Source organism: Narcine bancroftii, chromosome 5 (genome assembly GCF_036971445.1).
Source record: "Narcine bancroftii isolate sNarBan1 chromosome 5, sNarBan1.hap1, whole genome shotgun sequence".
NCBI lineage: Eukaryota > Metazoa > Chordata > Chondrichthyes > Torpediniformes > Narcinidae > Narcine > Narcine bancroftii.
Window position 1 is genome coordinate 7584314 of NC_091473.1, and position 18572 is coordinate 7602885.

The window sequence follows — 18572 nt, forward strand, 5'->3', positions numbered from 1 at the left end:
TATTTAGGAAGGGCCAGGGAGTGGAAAGTCCTTACTGGAAAGTGATCCATGTATTAAAGCAGGGCCGGGGAGTGGAAAGTCCTTGCTGGCAAGTGATCCATGTATTAAGGCAGGGCCGCGGAGTGGAAAGTCCTTACTGGAAAGTGATCCATGTATTAAGGCAGGGCTGTGGAGTGGAAAGTCCTTGCTGGCAAGTGATCCATGTATTAAGGCAGGGCTGGGTAGTGGAAAGTCCTTACTGGAAAGTGATCCATGTATTAAGGCAGGGCTGGGAGTGGAAAGTCCTTGCTGGCAAGTGATCCATGTATTAAGGCAGGGCCGGGGAGTGGAAAGTCCTTGCTGGCAAGTGATCCATGTATTAAGGCAAGGCCAGGGAGTGGAAAGTCCTTACTGGAAAGTGATCCATGTATTAAGGCAAGGCTGGGGAGTGGAAAGTCCTTACTTGAAAGTGATCCATGTATTAAGGCAAGGCTGGGGAGTGGCAAGTCCTTGCTGGAAAGTGATCCATGTATTAAGGCAGGGCCGGGGTGTGGAAAGTCCTTGCTGGCAAGTGATCCATGTATTAAGGCAGGGCCGGGGAGTGGAAAGTCCTTACTGGAAAGTGATCCATGTATTAAGGCTGGGCTGTGGAGTGGAAAGTCCTTGCTGGCAAGTGATCCATGTATTAAGGCAGGGCTGGGTAGTGGAAAGTCCTTACTGGAAAGTGATCCATGTATTAAGGCAGGGCTGGGAGTGGAAAGTCCTTGCTGGCAAGTGATCCATGTATTAAGGCAGGGCCGGGGAGTGGAAAGTCCTTGCTGGCAAGTGATCCATGTATTAAGGCAAGGCCAGGGAGTGGAAAGTCCTTACTGGAAAGTGATCCATGTATTAAGGCAAGGCTGGGGAGTGGAAAGTCCTTACTTGAAAGTGATCCATGTATTAAGGCAAGGCTGGGGAGTGGCAAGTCCTTGCTGGAAAGTGATCCATGTATTAAGGCAGGGCCGGGGTGTGGAAAGTCCTTGCTGGCAAGTGATCCATGTATTAAGGCAGGGCCGGGGAGTGGAAAGTCCTTACTGGAAAGTGATCCATGTATTAAGGCTGGGCCGGGGAGTGGAAAGTCCTTACTGGAAAGTGATCCATGTATTAAGGCAGGGCTGGGGAGTGAAAAGTCCTTGCTGGCAAGTGATCCATGTATTAAGGCAAGGCTGGGGAGTGGCAAGTCCTTGCTGGAAAGTGATCCATGTATTTAGGAAGGGCCAGGGAGTGGAAAGTCCTTGCTGGCAAGTGATCCATGTATTAAGGCAGGGCCGGGGAGTGGAAAGTCCTTACTGGAAAGTGATCCATGTATTAAGGCAGGGCTGGGGAGTGGAAAGTCCTTACTGGAAAGTGATCCATGTATTAAGGCAGGGCCGGGGAGTGGAAAGTCCTTGCTGGAAAGTGATCCATGTATTAAGGCAGGGCTGGGGAGTGGAAAGTCCTTACTGGAAAGTGATCCATGTATTAAGGCAGGGCCGGGGAGTGGAAAGTCCTTACTGGAAAGTGATCCATGTATTAAGGCAGGGCTGGGGAGTGGAAAGTCCTTACTGGAAAGTGATCCATGTATTAAGGCAGGGCTGGGGAGTGGAAAGTCCTTGCTGGCAAGTGATCCATGTATTAAGGCAGGGCCGGGGAGTGGAAAGTCCTTGCCGGCAAGTGATCCATGTATTAAGGCAGGGCCGGGGAGTGGAAAGTCCTTGCTGGCAAGTGATCCATGTATTAAGGCAGGGCCGCGGAGTGGAAAGTCCTTACTGGAAAGTGATCCATGTATTAAGGCAGGGCCAGGGAGTGGAAAGTCCTTACTGGAAAGTGATCCATGTATTAAAGCAGGGCCGGGGAGTGGAAAGTCCTTGCTGGCAAGTGATCCATGTATTAAGGCAGGGCCGGGGAGTGGAAAGTCCTTACTGGAAAGTGATCCATGTATTAAGGCAGGGCCGGGGAGTGGAAAGTCCTTACTGGAAAGTGATCCATGTATTAAGGCAAGGCTGGGGAGTGGAAAGTCCTTACTGGAAAGTGATCCATGTATTAAGGCAAGGCTGGGGAGTGGCAAGTCCTTGCTGGAAAGTGATCCATGTATTAAGGCAGGGCCGGGGAGTGGAAAGTCCTTGCTGGCAATTGATCCATGTATTAAGGCAGGGCCGGGGAGTGGAAAGTCCTTACTGGAAAGTGATCCATGTATTAAGGCAGGGCTGGGGAGTGGAAAGTCCTTGCTGGCAAGTGATCCATGTATTAAGGCAGGACCGGGGAGTGCAAAGTCCTTACTGGAAAGTGATCCATGTATTAAGGCAGGGCCGGGGAGTGGAAAGTCCTTGCTGGCAAGTGATCCATGTATTCAGGCAGGGCTGGGGAGTGGAAAGTCCTTGCTGGAAAGTGATCCATGTATTAAGGCAGGGCCGGGGAGTGGAAAGTCCTTGCTGGCAAGTGATCCATGTATTAAGGCAGGGCCGGGGAGTGGAAAGTCCTTACTGGAATGTGATCCATGTATTAAGGCAGGGCTGGGGAGTGAAAAGTCCTTGCTGGCAAGTGATCCATGTATTAAGGCAAGGCTGGGGAGTGGCAAGTCCTTGCTGGAAAGTGATCCATGTATTCAGGCAGGGCCGGGGAGTGGAAAGTCCTTGCTGGCAAGTGATCCATGTATTAAGGCAGGGCCGGGGAGTGGAAAGTCCTTACTGGAAAGTGATCCATGTATTAAGGCAGGGCTGGGGAGTGGAAAGTCCTTACTGGAAAGTGATCCATGCATTAAGGCAGGGCCGGGGAGTGGAAAGTCCTTGCTGGAAAGTGATCCATGTATTAAGGCAGGGCCGGGGAGTGGAAAGTCCTTACTGGAAAGTGATCCATGTATTAAGGCAGGGCCGGGGAGTGGAAAGTCCTTACTGGCAAGTGATCCATGTATTAAGGCAGGGCCGGGGAGTGGAAAGTCCTTACTGGAACGTGATCCATGTATTAAGGCAGGGCCGGGGAGTGGAAAGTCCTTACTGGAAAGTGCTTATCTTGAACTAAAAGAGCACCAAGTGTACTCAAGTTGTTCCTCAACAATGACAGGCCTGGAGAAATCCATGCAGGCAGCTGCTCTTAACTTTGGATGTCACAACCATGGGATAAGAAACAAAACTGGAGAAATATTAAAAACAAACTAAATAATAATAATGCAAGTGAATCAGAATATGCTGTCGTAACATTTAAAAAAAATGGTTAGTGAGATGCCTGTCAATAAAGAATTGCCAGTGATGAGACGATCCTCTTGCAGTGACCTGGAATTCACTGTCTGTGTATTCTGCTGACTGGCTCCACCCTCACCTACCCCAATATAAACCCTGTTTTTCCCACCTTACCTCAGATTCACCTGAGGACTATTGTGTCTACCGGCCATTGATTGTCAGCTATTAAAAGCGTGTTTGTACTCCTCTCAAGTCTCTTGAGCGCAAACAGTCGCGTTACACCTCTCACATGGTAATGCTGACAAATCGTGACTGGAAGAAAAGATCTGTCAGCATTATGTCAGCATGGCTTGAAAATGGGGAGAGGTCGCCTGTTATACAGCATCATCAAATTCATGTTTGTTGGAGCATGGAGAAGAAAGTCAGGCCAACCAGTTTGCAACAATTTTTGGCCTCATATTTGTATTAATTGAATTTCGACTCTCTGGAAATGAAGGGGAGTGCTGAGATATCCTGTGGTAAAGGGCAACAGCTACAATCTACAAAGATGGGGCATCCTTCCAAAATGAAATCTTAACCGAGATCTATCTTTTTACAGGGCTCCTGATCGAAGGATGACTCCCGCCTTCTAAAGATCCACCATAAAAAGGCACAAACAAGTTACAACAAATGTGAGTAGATCTGTCAAAACATCAAGCGATCTCCTTCGCTGGACTCGAACCTGCTCACATTAACAGGTGATCTCAACACATTCCCTGCAGCTAGATACTGAAGAAATACTCACCATCAAACTCTGCAGGTCCCACTCCCACGATGATTATTGACATTGGAAGAACGGAGGCCTGTTTAATTCCAAGAATGAGGTAGCATAAATAATCCCATCATCCACAGGTTTTTCATGCAAACCACAGCTAGGCACAAAAATTAATGGTTGTTTTAAACTTAATCCTGGTTTATTTTAATTTTTGTGCCATAATATTAAACTATGGGTATTATATAGGATTTGCATTACAGCAGAGAATGTGCCATAATGGCATTTTGAGAACTTGATCCAGTTTTTAAAAAATAAAAATGCAGTCACAATGGAGGTTATTACATTGCCATTGTATTTTAAGGCTAAACCCATATTATTCACTCTTAATGAAGAATTGTTGTATCCTTACTGAGTCTTACTTTAATATGGCTGTAGTTCCACAGAAATCTTGTTGCTTTAGTTACATTAAATCACCACTGTGGTTCAAGAAGAAAACTCACATGTAGGGTTGAGCAATCCTGTTAAATTCTGGGAATGAATCAAAGAAAGTTTTGCCCTCCGGTTTATTCTGCACAAACTGTAAGATTGTGGGGCACTGTTTGCCTATAAGATGGAGAGTAGGGATTTTCTTATTCCCCAATTAACTCACGTGAATTTTCACTTGGCGATCTTGAGGTGATTTCTCGATGCCTCAAATGTTCATTATCTCACACTGATTATCTTAGACTGCCCTCTATCGAGGACATCTACATGAGGCAGTGTCTTTAGAAAGCAGCCTCTATCCTTAAAGACCCCCACCACCCAGGCCACGCCCTCTTCACTCTGCTACCGTCGGGGAAAAGGTACAGGAGCCTAAAGAAGAGCACTCAGCGGCACAAGGAGAGCTTCTTCTCTGCTGCCATCAGATTCCTAATGATCAATGAACCAAAGACGGTGCCTGACTTTTCATGCACGATTATTTTTAATTTTTATAGTAATGTTGTAAGATGGTTATAATATGAATGTTTGCCCTGTGATGTTGCTGCAAAACACTGAACTTCAGGACTTGTTCATGAAAATAAATCTTGATTCTGATTCCGATATTGAGCACAATGGAAATAAGTATCTGCTATGGAAGGAAAATCAATTTAAAACTGGTTGTGGCCAACCAAGCCTTTCCTTTTACACATCTCAACAAAATAGCCATCCCACCAGAAATAACAGAGATTCATTCTTAACCTTTATAATTTTGTATTAAAAAAAAATCCAATTTCTTCTCACCCAGTCTAAAATGTGGTGCTTAATCTACAAATATGCAGCCTGTTTCACTTCACTTGTACTACTTCACCTCCAACAAGGGACATTCATTATTTTAGTGCCTTGACTAGAAGCAGACAGTGACCCCATTGCCTGAACTCTTCCTCCTATTTCGTAAGGGTTAAGTCTATATGGGAATGATAAGTTGAAAATGGACAATTGCTTGAAAATAAAGCCACATGGGGCTGAGAACTCGATTTGAATTTAATGCATTCAGCGCAAGCAGGGTTTGTTTGTCAAATGTCTGTTTTATGCTTCTTCCCAATTTATTCAATATTGAAGTCAACAGACATCTGATCCTGAGTTATTACATTCCCATGGGGAAGGGGGAGGTTGTGGGAGGGGGATGTTAATTATATTTAGGACTAATCATTTCACTTCTTTCTATTCCAAGGGATTTAACCTTCTCAAATGTGGACATTTTAAATTGGTTAGGTATTTTCGGAATGTGTTTGCAATTGTGTCGTAAAAGGACTGAATATTCTTCCATTGACTAAATCTGTTGTCCAAAGAGATAATCTGATATAGTATGGTTACAGTAAATTATGAATTTAACCCAAATTCTTAAACAAAGTAGCAAACAGGAGAGAAAAGTTTGAATCTGATTAGGAGATGAGAATGGTGGTACGGATGGAACCAATAAGGAGGGGTGAGGGGAAGAAGGGAGGAGAGGAACCCATTGGAGAGAGTTTAATCCCACCATTTTTACACCACCATTCTCAGTTTTTCTTCTGTTGTCAGATACCAGCACTGGCAATCTTTGATTCTAATGCCCCACTCCACCCTATAAGACCCATCTTCCTCCTTCCTCCTCCTTCTCTCTTTTGCCTGCTGATCTGCTGATCTTCTGCCTCTCTCAGTTATGCTTCACCTCTGCCTGGTTCCCCAATCTCACCCTATTTTTCTGCTACATTTAACCAGCTTCATTAAGAGGTTGGAGCTCGAAACATTGGCCGTTCTTTTTCTCCCACTGATTCTGCTCGACCAGCCCACAGTATTTAGTCTGGAAAATGGGGACTATTTCCTTAATTTCAGGAGCAAAGGAAGACATTGGCGATGAAAGTTGATGCCAATGAAGACATTGGCGATGAAAGTTGATGCCAATGAAGACATTGGCGATGAAAGTTGATGCCAATGAAGTCTTCTGCTGACAAAGGTTGGGGATTAATGTAGATATGTAATTTACGATCACCATGGACAGGCAGTGGGTAGGGGATGGAGGGATTGTTTCCAAATTTTCAATTTAGACATAAATTTGGCCCCTTTGGCCAACGATGTAACTATGACTCTAGGGGCATGACTTCAAACCTGACTTGGAACACATGGCCAACTGAACAGCAGTGATCTATGCTCTCCTATGTGCTCTGAGCCTTGGACTAACTATAATGGACATCTCAAAACACTGGAAAGGCACCACCAATGTTAGAAATTAACAGAACAGCAGTGGCTCTTCACCCCATGATGTTATGCCGACCTATGTAAGCCTACTTCACACCAATCTAGACCTTCCCTATCTCACACATATCACCTTTTGTTTGTCTTACATCCATGTGCCCATCTCAGAGTTTCTCCAAATCCATGGCAAGAACAATCAAACCAACACGAGGGACCTTTCACGTACATCTCCCCTAATGAATCCCTGGTGAGCTTAGGCTGACTCTATTGGTCAGGCCACACTATTCATACACTTGACACCTGACCCCAAAGCAGACACACAACAGATTCCACCAATTTGACTTTCCACATAAGCCTCAAGATTTGATGGAAATACAGCCATTTTTCAGGTGTAATGTCTGTACTTTCACTTCTGATACTAAGAGTAAGACATTGTGTCCTAAAGCATTTTAAAGTCAATTAATTACTTTTGAAGACTCATTGTTATGTAGGCAAATTTGACTAGCTATAGGCATTAAGCTAGGCTCAATACACAAGACAAATGCCCAATTATACCATTTTAGGTACGGCTGGTTGAGGGATTTCTGTTGATCTAGACACAAGAATACCTTTATGTTTATAGTAACGCCATTGGAGCCATGTCTATCTGCAAGTCTATTTAACAAGGTTCTCCCACAACCATACGTGTGTGTGTGTGTGCGTGTGCGTGTGCGTGTGTGTGTGTGTGTGTGTGTGTGAGAGAGAGAGAGAGTGTGTGTGTGTGTGTGTGTTTGTGTGTGTGTGTGTGTGTGTGTGTGTGTGTGTGCATTTGTGTGTGTGTTTCTCTCTTTACCTCGCTGTTTGATGTTCTGTCTGGTTTCCTTCCACATCACTCCATTTCCACATGGGGCAGCACAGATGTCATAGGGGACGGTATGGTTGGTGTAATGGTTAGCGCTACACCTTTACAGCGCCAGCAATCGGGGCTGGGGTTTGAATCCTGCACTGTCTGTTAGAAGTTTGTATGCTCTTCCTGTGTCTGTGTGGAGTTTTACCCGGGAGCTATGTTTCCTCCCAGTGTTCAAAAAATGTACTGGAAGTGTAGGTAAATTGGGTGTAGGTTAACCTACCTTGTTGGCCAAAATAGCCTGTAACCATGCTGTAAGTCTAAATTTAAAATTTTTAAAAAAATTAATCCCACAGACAGTTGGTAGATTAAATGGTCACTTTTAATTGCCCATCATGTTGATGGCAGGTGGGAGAATCCAGGGAGTGTTGATGAAGGTTACAGGTAGTAAAGTAGGGGGGGGGGGGGGTCATAGGATTTGCTGAAAATCTAGTTTGACTGCATCAGTGTCATAAGGAAACCTGAAATGGCAGAGTAGGCTTGAGGGACCAGCTGATCCTAATTCATACATTCATGTCACTGACATATATCCACCTGTAAAGTGCATTTAATCTGTTTGATCAAAGGGTAATAAAGGTGATTTCCTACATTGCCACTCACATTTACAATTGCTTCTTTAGTTTGTACCATGTCTGAGATCACTCCATCCGTGATAATCAACAGCACAAAATACTGAGAGCCATCAGTCACCGGCGCTGCACACCTACAACACAAACACACGATGATTAGCACAGCGTTGCTATCTCTTCCTCGAGAAACATAACTTGAATAATCCCTCTGTGCTGGTAGTAATGGCCCTAAAATACTACGGCCATTCCATAGTGGTAACACAGAAATAGATTCATGGCTGTGTTTCGAATAACAATAGGTAGGGGATTGTCATTTACCAGTGCCTAGATTTCAGATTTATTGTCAGAGTATATACGGGGGTGGCACAGTTAGCAGTTAGTGCAATGCCTTTACAGCTCAGGGGGTCAGGGCCAATGCTGTCTGTGAGTTGGTACATTCTCCTCGTGTCTGCGGGGGTTTTCCCCCAGGGGCTCCAGTTTCCTCCCACCGTTTGAAATGTACCGGGGGCTTGTTGGTTAATGGGATATGAATTGGGCGGCATGGACTCATGGGCCAGAATGGCCTATCACCGTGCTGTATGGCTGCATTTAAATGTTAAAAAAATTAAATGACTGCCATTGCTAGCCACAAGATTCATTTCCTGTGAGCCAGGCAGAATTACCACTTATTGGTAGTGCAAATAAAACTGAACAGGATGTTCACATGTAAACAAGTAAAGAAATGTAAACAAACTGACTGTGCAATACAGAGAGGGAAAAAAAACAATGGCGAGCAAAAGTGAGAGTCCTGACTGAATTTCTCGTTGTGGAGTTTGATGATGGAGGAGTAGCAGCTGTTCCTGAACCTGGTGGTGCGAGTCTTTTGGCACCTAGACCTCTTTCCTGCTGGTAGCAAAGACCACTGGATTAGTGGTGATTGGATCAAGGGCCATGTATGCCTTGTCAGCCTGGAAAACCATGGAGACAGAGAGAGTGCAGCTTGCTGGGACTGACAGCTCTTCCAAAAACTTGAGTGCCCACTGCCTGCTTTGGCCAGTTGTATCACTGTGTGGTACGGTTGCTGCAGAGAAATGGATCGAATATCACTCCACAGGACCATAAGAATAGCAGAGAGGATCACTGGAGTCTCCCTCCCGCCACAATGACGTGATTTACTGGGATTGTTTTCTGAAGAGGGCACACAAAATCATTAAGGATCCCTTCAACCCTGCACATAGTGTATTTCAGCCGCTCCCGTCGGGGAAGAGATCCAGGAGTATCAGAGCCAGTGCCACTAGGCTGAGGAACAGCTTCTTCCCACAGGCAGTGAGAACGTTGTACGCCCAAAGGAACTGCTCACACGAACCATCCGAGATTCCCATGTTCATGAAACAATATTTATTTATTTGTATCTATGAATACTTGTCCTGCATATGTATTGTTTGTCTGTAATTTTATTCAAATGAACGTATTGATTTTGTTCACCTGGCAACTTGATTAATGACGGGAGCAAAGTTGGTTGGTCCATAAAGTTGTACCCTGCGCAGGCTCTGGTAATATCCCTCCAACACACCATCGATCCCAATGCAGTTAGGGTTGTCTGCATCTGCATTCTAAAGGAAGGTAAATTAGAACAGGGGACCAAGCAACAGCAACTGTACAACCCAACATTGAGATGGTCTGAACATTGAACACCAGTTTGTCAGTAGAGGCGGTCTTCACACTACGGCTGCTAGTCCTATTGAAATTAGTCCATAATTCATGATCATTACCCAATGATTTAAGGCAAGGAATACAATTTCCAACTCTTCATACTCGGTCACATGACATGGCTTTGTGATTTGGAAAATCACTGGTGGAATAGTCTTCCAGCAACAAAAACTCCTACCCACCCAGTCCCTCCCCATCCCATTGGCATAACATGGTGAGGGGGGGGGCGGGTGTTGTCTGGGCTGGGTGTTACTGGGTTATGGAACACATGATTTATGGAAATCTAAATTTTAATCTAATTTAGACGTAACAAGCCCTTCCATCCCATGAGCCAATGCTGCCAAAATACCCCAATTAACCTAACCCCCCCCCCCCCATATGGTTTTGAAGGGTGGGAGGAAACCCACGCAGACACGGAGAGAGTGTACAAACTCCTCACTGACAGTGCTGGGTTACTGGCTCTGTAGTCGCAAAGTGCCAACTGCTACGTTAACTGTGCAGCCTGAACATAAATTCTCCCAAACTCTGCTCTTCAGTAGGGCTGCTCTCATCTCTTCACTGGGGAACAATGCAGAGATCACTCTCAGAAAAAGCCTCCTCCAAACTCTCTTTCAGGTAAGGTCAAGTGTTCCGCCCCCTGAGCCACCTCGCATTAGTGCACACTTTCTTTTATTAAACTGGCAGTAAGTTTTCTCGCTAATTATCAGATCAGCTCTCCAGTCGGGGTTGCATCCAAATGCCTGTCTTCGTTTACAGACTGCTAACAACTATCACCTACACTGACCTACCCCAGTCTATTTTTTTTTCGCAAATCAGCCCCGAAGGGGCATCACAGCTAAAGATTTCACATTGCAATTTTGGAAGGAATTAATGAGTTTCTGATTTACAGAAAATTCAGTTTAAGAACTTCTCAGGAACAGGATCCTTATGTAACCCGGACGCTCCTTGTATCAGAGTCAAATGTTGTGCTTATTTTGAATCCAGACGTTTTTGCTCGATGCTGAGGCACCGAGATTCATGGGCTGAGTATCAGAGAAACCATGGATGACTCTGAACATTTGTGGCACTTCCTGTCATGCTCCAGTGACAGTAAGAGTGGATGAGGGTTGAAGGTGACAGCTTGCACAATATTCAGACAACTGGTCTGCTACTTACTTAGTATTTCCAGGGAAGGTGGTTCAGTATATAATCACAATTTGGGAATAATGCCATAGTCAAGAATTTTTTTCGAGCATTCAGTACTAATTCTAATTCAAGCATAACACTTCAATGTTTGCAGGGTAGAACTAATTCCAATTTACCAAAATAGATCTTTTATCCCTAGGCAATCAGTAGTATTCTTTTTTAAAAAAAAATCCCTATTATCTCCAGAATGTGGTTATAGCTCTATTGGAGTGAAATAACTTTAAAAAAAAAATTAAATAGAATGGCACCGGGCTTCAGTTTAATGAGTTATTAAGTAAGCAAGCTTACTTACCCTACGCCAGGGTGTAGGAGTTCATTCTCATCACATCAATCTCTATTTATGGGACTGAAATTCAGAAAGAGTTTAACATGCTCATTTTATCCACAAGTTTGAATTCGAATTTCGACCACACAACATTTCAGTGAGGTATTGGAATTAACATTTGGAAAAGGTGACAGATGGCTTTCTTCTAGCATCTGTTGCTCATTCAAGCAATGCTTTGAGAACATGAGGCTGAGGTTGTATCTCTCTAAGCCAGTGGTTCTCAACCTTTCTCTTTCCACTCACATCCCACTTTCATTAATCCCTGTGCCCTCGGTGCTCTGTGATTAGTAAGGGATTGCTTAAGGTGGGATGTGAGTGGGAAGGGAAGGTTGAGAATCACTCCTCTGGATCCAATTGTGACTGAAATATTTTGCTTGAGAAAAATTGTCATTGGGCCATTTCCTTTGGAGTTACGAAACCATGCACATAATGAGTCAATAGGGGATGATTAAAACAGTGGTTTTCAAACTTTTTCTTTCCATCCACGTTCCACCTTAAAAAATCCCTTACTAATCACAGAGCATCTCTGGCATAGGGATTACATACAGTGGTATGTGAGTGGAAAGAAAAAGGTTGAGAACCACTGCTCTAAGCTTCAGTCGGTGGTTACATTGCAGGTTACAGATTACAATGATGTCACTGAGACTTCTACTAGCTTCAAAAGGTATGAAAATGCCTCATACATTCTTGGGCAACAAACTGGGCTCTCTTGTAATGGAAGGCAATGTTTGATGCTGAGGAAATAAACGTTTGTCCTGAATCATATGCCTGATATTTAGCATGCTGTACTAAAGTGGAAATGAACCACTGCTGGGGAATTGGGGGGTGGGGGGGGGGGGGGTTGTCAGCTGTTTAGTGGTTATCATTCTCAATCACTGGGTTGTGGATTTAAATCCTGTTCCATAGATTTCACTGCAGGAATCTGTGCGTATGTTTAAAGTTGGCTCTGCCCTGCTGGAGGAGCTGTTTGTTAGATGTAGGTAAAACAAATCCCAAGGTACTCTTCTGAAGAAAGGCAGGGGAGTTAGCTTTGGTACTTGGCCACATTCGCATCAAAAACAGATTACTTAGTCATTAGGATAGTCCTGTTTAAGGGAGCTTGCTCGTACAACTCGTCTGCCTGGTGTTCCAATATTACAATGGTGAATACACTTCAAAAGTATAGTTAGCTGAGAGATATTCTGGAGCATCATGTATGAAAAAAGCCCAACAACAACAACAAAAATAGAGAAGATTTCTTCCCTGCATTTAAATTCAAAACTGGGACTCAAACTTTGAGCAAACTGAGAAGTGAAATATTTGATCAATGAGGTCATGAAGGTGATATTCAGAAGGAAGAGCAAAAGAATACAAGAAGATAGGGTCAGGAGTAGGCTCCTGAGATCCTCAAGGCTGCCCATTCATTTTGATCATGCCTGACCTGCCCCAGGACCTTTTCTACACCAGTTCGCAATCAGCCTTTAAGTCCATGACCTTTCAAGACTTTATCTGCTTCCGCTTTGCAAGCTCACAGTGATCGAGACTTCTGGAGATTCTCCCCAATCTACAAAAAGTTGTCCTCAGTCTTAAATGGCCATCCCCCAAATCTTGTAGCTCATTGTACAATCAAATGGCAGAGGGGGTTGATAGGGAAGGCGCAGAGTATAAACTTAGAGAGGAGGAGGAGAATCTGCAGCAAATGTGTTCAAGGACCTTCCAGCGATCCTTTTTTTTTGAACATTTTATTTAAGAATTTTGAAAACCACATTCATGTATTCAATAAAATTAAAATGTTCAAATGTGGTGTACATATATCCCCACCCCTCATCTAAAGTCTCAAAGAAAGGAAAGAAAGAAAAAAAATTGCAGAATGCCAAAAAGCCTCAATTTAAATAATAATGGAACTGAGGGTTACTAACAGGATGGGCTTTCAGAGAGTCCTTCAAATTTTCAAACCAACATACTGTAAGTATGGGCTCCACATTTTCAAGAAAAATTAATACTTATTATGTAAATTATGTTATTTTCTCAAGGAATATAAGAACGCAATTCTACATGCCATCTCTCCATCCCTAAATCCGTAACAGATTTTCAAGCAATGGCTATGCACTTCCTAGAAACAGCTAAACCTAATCGTAGAAATTCAATATGATACAAAGTTGTGGTGTGCTGCAGTGCAAACCAACAGGCACAAACAACGAAAGGCTGGACTACAGGCTTAAAACTTGCACACCACCCGGGGGCAATGTGAGCCTTTATGTAGGGCTGGTGATTGGCAGGGAGTAGGAGGAGCCAGTCTCCCGGGTTACCTCCCTGCAGGTACAATAGGTTGCCCCCCCTGCAGTAGGCAGTGCAGGAGTGCGGACAGGCGCAGGCAGTCACCGACAGTCCAGTGGTTGAATCACCGCAATAGTTAACCTTAATTCAGGACTAACCATTTTAATATTACCCAACAAAAATAACATCAGATCCTGTGGGAGTTTTACTCCTAATATTTTATCCAAAAAATAAGTACCTCTAACCAAAAAGGATTTACTGCAGGACACTCCAAAGTAGAATGCAAAAACGAACCAACTTTGTGATCACATCTAAAACATAGGACACTTAAAAATTTAATTGGAATGGGGTGAAGAGAGATGGGTCAAGGAAGTCATGGATGAGGTCGGACACAAAGGTGAAAATGTAATGTAGGAGACAAAACAAACTTGTACCAACATAAAGTAGCAGGGACAGGAGTGGTGGGTGAACAAGAAAGGATTTAGTATAGGACATGGGCAGCACATTGAGACGCATGTATCGTTTGCAATGGGGGCCAGGCAAAATGCTTTCAGTCTTCCCGCGGTTTGACTGAAGAAACGTTTTCTCGAGGCAAATTGTACCGCAGGTAGATGATTGTGATGGCTCCCTCTGAGCACACCATTTGCCTTCTTAGCCGCCTCCTACATTTGTCTGCTTATTTTCCATTGCTGGTGCACCAGGGTTCACTGTTCCTTCCCCTTTCCTTCACTCTTGCGTTTCGAATAATAATCTACCTTCCTGTTTCAGTCATTAGGTGGATAACCTCATACTTGTCCGCATGAATTTGAACTCTCCCTGTGTTTGCTCATTCACTCAATTTCTCTAAATTACTCTGCATGCCCCTCACTGCTCGGGTGTCACTTACCTTTGTGCCTTGATTTACATTCAATATATACAGTAAATAATTGGATTCTTGGTATCACAGTCTGTCACTCAGAAAATGACCAGTATGTTCCCACACTTTGCTCATGTCAACCACAGGAGTGCATTGTTCCCGTTCCCTCTTGACCCTTCTGAGTACATCACAAAATAGATTCTATGGTCATTAACACTTTACTGATTCTGGGAGCTTTCGGTGATTGACTCAGCTGCTGCATTTTCTAATTTCCTACGTTACAGCACCTCAGACATGCTTCCTCGATGGTAAAGCCCTTTGGTACCTGCTGAAGGGGACACAGAGGTGGTTTATAAATGCCAGATGCAGCAATTTTAATGACATAGATAGACTGAACACCTGCAAATACTGGCTGTTTATATTTTGTTCAGCCCATTCCTCAAAGGCATTATTCAACAGACTAAAACCAATGAGTCTGCCCTCGGATGACATAACCAGATTAATCTCCCCTCTCGTTGCCGCCGCCGAAGCTCAGGCATACATTTAATTGCCTTTGGGTCCACAGCAGCAGAATGCACATGGCTGAACCAACCATCGAGAGACGAGTGCAGGCCCTTTGCAGCCAGCAGCCAAAAGAAGTATTTGGTCAACTAACACTGCTTCCAAGGTTTGGATTCTCCTCTGCGGACATAAGATGGCCCTACTTCAGCACTGCTGATCCTACAGGATGCCTAAGTAAACAAAAAAGGCAAACTCCTTGAGCCTGAAGAGTCAAGGACCCTTTGTGTCCGACCTCATCCATGACTTCCTTGACCCCTCTCTCTTCACCCCATTCCAATTAAATCTTTAAGTGCCCTATGTTTTAGATGTGATCACAAAGTTGGTTCGTTTTTGCATTCTACTTTGGAGTGTCCTGCAGTAAATCCCTTTTGGTTAGAGGTACTTATTTTTTGGATAAAATATTAGGGGTAAAACTCCCACAGGATCTGATGTTATTTTTGTTGGGTAATATTAAAATGGTTAGTCCTGAATTAAGGTTAACTATTGCGGTGATTCAACCACTGGACTATCGGGGCTAGAAGTACAATAATTTGTACTTTTGTTTACTCTTGTTATTTTAAAAAAAATATTTAAAATGTATATGTTTTATTGACAGTCAAAAATCAGGCAACTGTGAGTTTTCTCTCTTGTAGACAATAGGTCTTTGGCTTGGCTTCGCGGACGAAGATTTATGGAGGGGGTAAAAAGTCCACGTCAGCTGCAGGCTCGTTTGTGGCTGACCAGTCCGATGCGGGACAGGCAGACACGATTGCAGCGGTTGCAAGGGAAAATTGGTTGGTTGGGGTTGGGTGTTGGGTTTTTCCTCCTTTGCCTTTTGTCAGTGAGGTGGACAATAGGTAGACAATTGCAAATGGACCCTCAATAATGGGATTGACTTGGAGCAGGCAAACTCCTGAGAATCTACCCAAGCAGCGTGGGCAAACGGAATGACAGACGGGGTGAGTGATCAGGTGCGAGGCAGCTTGGAATGAATAAGTGGGAGTGAGACACTGAGGGTCACCCAGGCTAAAGATCCCAAGAACCATCTTGTTTGAAAGTGTTTCCATGTATATTTTTTTTAAGGTGTAAGTGACAGGCAGAGTTAGTTAAGTTGGTGGAAGCTGCCTGACTGCGAACGTGGAGTAAGGTTTGTGTGAGAGGCTTGGACGTGGCATTCTGTCCTGTCAGGCCGAGTTGTGAAGCCAATCCACCCGAAATAGGCGCACCTGCCAATTTGTGGACGAGCAAGTACAGTGGTGGGAGAAGAGCGAACGGCAGGGTTTGGAAAAAATAGACAAAGTTCCACATCCCGTCATTTACTCCCGTCACGGGCAGCTCGAACCAGTGCTCCATTCCTCTGCATCAGCAGTAATTTGTGTTGCCTTTCACTTACTCTCCGAAGCAAATAGGAATGGCAGGATTTTTGACATTTCATTTATTATTTATGCACTTTAATTTTCCTTTCCCTGTGAGGAGCCAAATCCTATCTTTTATTACTAATCTGTGTGTTACCCTTCTGATGGGGGTGGGGAGGGGGATATCATTAATTTAACAGATAACCAAACAAAATAAGTTCTGTCCATGAATGCATGGAAAAGAAACCTCGCAGTCGAAGTTCACAATTGTTGTTTATCATCTTGATAATTGATGCTTTGATAAACCGATGTTATTGTTTATTTAGTCATGGGGAACACGAACTTGAATTAATTCAAGGCGTAGCGGTTAGCCGCAATGCCTTTACAGTGCCAGCTATCGGGACAGGGGTTCGAATCCTGCGCTGTCTATAAGGAGTTTGTACCCTCTCCCTGCTTTTATGTGGGGGCTCCGGTTTCCGACCACCATTCGAAACATACCGCTCGGTGTAGGTTAATGGGGTGTAAATTGGGTGGTGCGGGCTTGTGCTGCATGTCTAAATTAAAAAAAAATTAAATTAACATTGGGCCTCAAAGATTGTTCAGTGACATTTGTAAGATAGATCAAAGTGCACCGAGGTTTATAATTTAATTGATTTCTTTCATTCCACCTCTTCGTGTGTGATACACCAGAGAGGAATGAACCTGACTTTCATTTTACTCACTTTGTCACTTACACAAACTTACAACTTAAAAAATATACACAGAAAGACTTTCAAACAAGATGGTTCTTGGGATCTTTAGCCTGGGTGACCCTCAGTGTCTTGCTCCAAGCTGCCTCGCACCTAATCACTGACATCCGGCTAAATCTCAGCCTCACCCTACACTCACCCTACACTCGTTTACGGTGTCAGTAGTCCACAATTGGCTCAATCTCAGTCCTACTGGTTCTGCCCAGCTACCTTGACATCCCCCTGAGTCAGAAAATCAGCTTCCCTTTCACTCAAGTGCAAGAGACCAATGTCAGGCCCGTGTAAATAAGGGAAAATTGCAAATTTCACACTCTCCCCTGTCACTGATAATGACCGAAAAATGATGCTTTCAGCTTGTAACTGCAACATTTTGTCAGCTACTAAAGACTGATACTTGATCCCATGCCATGTGGTATAAATCAGTAGAGGTGAGATTTGACCTGTTGTAGATAGGTTATCCATGGCTATCCACTTGCTTGAAATCCATCCAGTTCTGACCTGGTTCATTTCCTTCATGACATTCAAAGTGCCTGGTTTTTAATTGGAGGTTTGCCAACATGATTTCTTTATTAGCTAATTAAGGCTATTGCTCACACAAAAGGTGACCAACAATAAATTGTTACTCCTTTTGTGTCATGGATACTGGAAACAGATCTGTTACAGACCTGAGAATGCGGACTTCAACTGTCCCTTTACTGGTAGCTGAATGAAAACACCCACTCCTGATCTAAACAAGAACATCTGCAGATTATAGTTATCACAAAAATGCTGGAGAAACTCTACAAGCCATGCAGCGTTCTTTATGTAGCACAGATAAAGGTCCATAACCAACGTTTCAGGATTGAGCCCTTCATCGAGGTACGAGCAAAAGGTCTGAGTAAAATGGTGGGCGGAGGGGCAGTGGGTGGAGCGCAGGGTCACAGCAAAGTGGTCATAGGTGGGAGGATGGAAGAGAAAAAAAGCTGAGAAGTGATGGGGAGGAAATGGCTCTCTGGATGGAGAGGGGAGGGGAGAGCTGGAGGAAAGGAGACAGGGGGATAGGGTAGAGAGGGTGACAGGGGAGTGGACAAATGGAAATCTATTTGGAAAGTGCCCAGACGGAATATTAGGCTTTGCTCCTCTAATTTACGGATGGCTTCAGTTTGCAGTGCACGAGGCCATGGACAGACATTTTAGCACAGGGTTGGGGTGCAGAACTCAAATGGGTGGCCAGAAGGAGATTCCCACCATTACTACAGGCAGAACAAAGGTGCTCAACAAAATAATCTCCCAGTATCCGACTAGTCTCACTGATATAGAGGACAATGGGAACACCAGATGACCCCTGCAGATTCACAAGTGAAGCTTTACTTCACTTGAAAGGACTGTTAGGACCCAAATGGTGGTGAGGGAGGAGGTGTGGGTACAAGTGTAGCACCTCCTGCAGACACGGGGGTAGGTACCAAGGGGGCAATTGGTGAGCAGGGTTGTGGAAGAGGGCGTCACGAAGGGAGCAGTCCCTGCCGAAGGGCGGAGAGGGAATGAGAGGGGAAGATGTATCTGAT

General features: G+C 44.1%; 1 protein-coding gene across 7 annotated transcripts in view; it reads right to left on the bottom strand.

Moving 5' to 3' along the window:
- The window catches only part of LOC138763077 (copine-9-like), a 461486-nt gene that overhangs the window by 17972 nt on the left and 424942 nt on the right, over positions 1-18572 (bottom strand). For all 7 annotated transcript variants that reach the window (XM_069936658.1, XM_069936659.1, XM_069936660.1 and 4 more), the window contains 3 exons: positions 9538-9665; positions 8105-8207; positions 3958-4015 (listed from right to left, as the gene is read on the bottom strand). In XM_069936658.1, coding sequence (XP_069792759.1) covers positions 3958-4015; positions 8105-8207; positions 9538-9665 — 289 coding nt within the window. The remainder of the gene's footprint in view (positions 1-3957; positions 4016-8104; positions 8208-9537; positions 9666-18572) is intronic.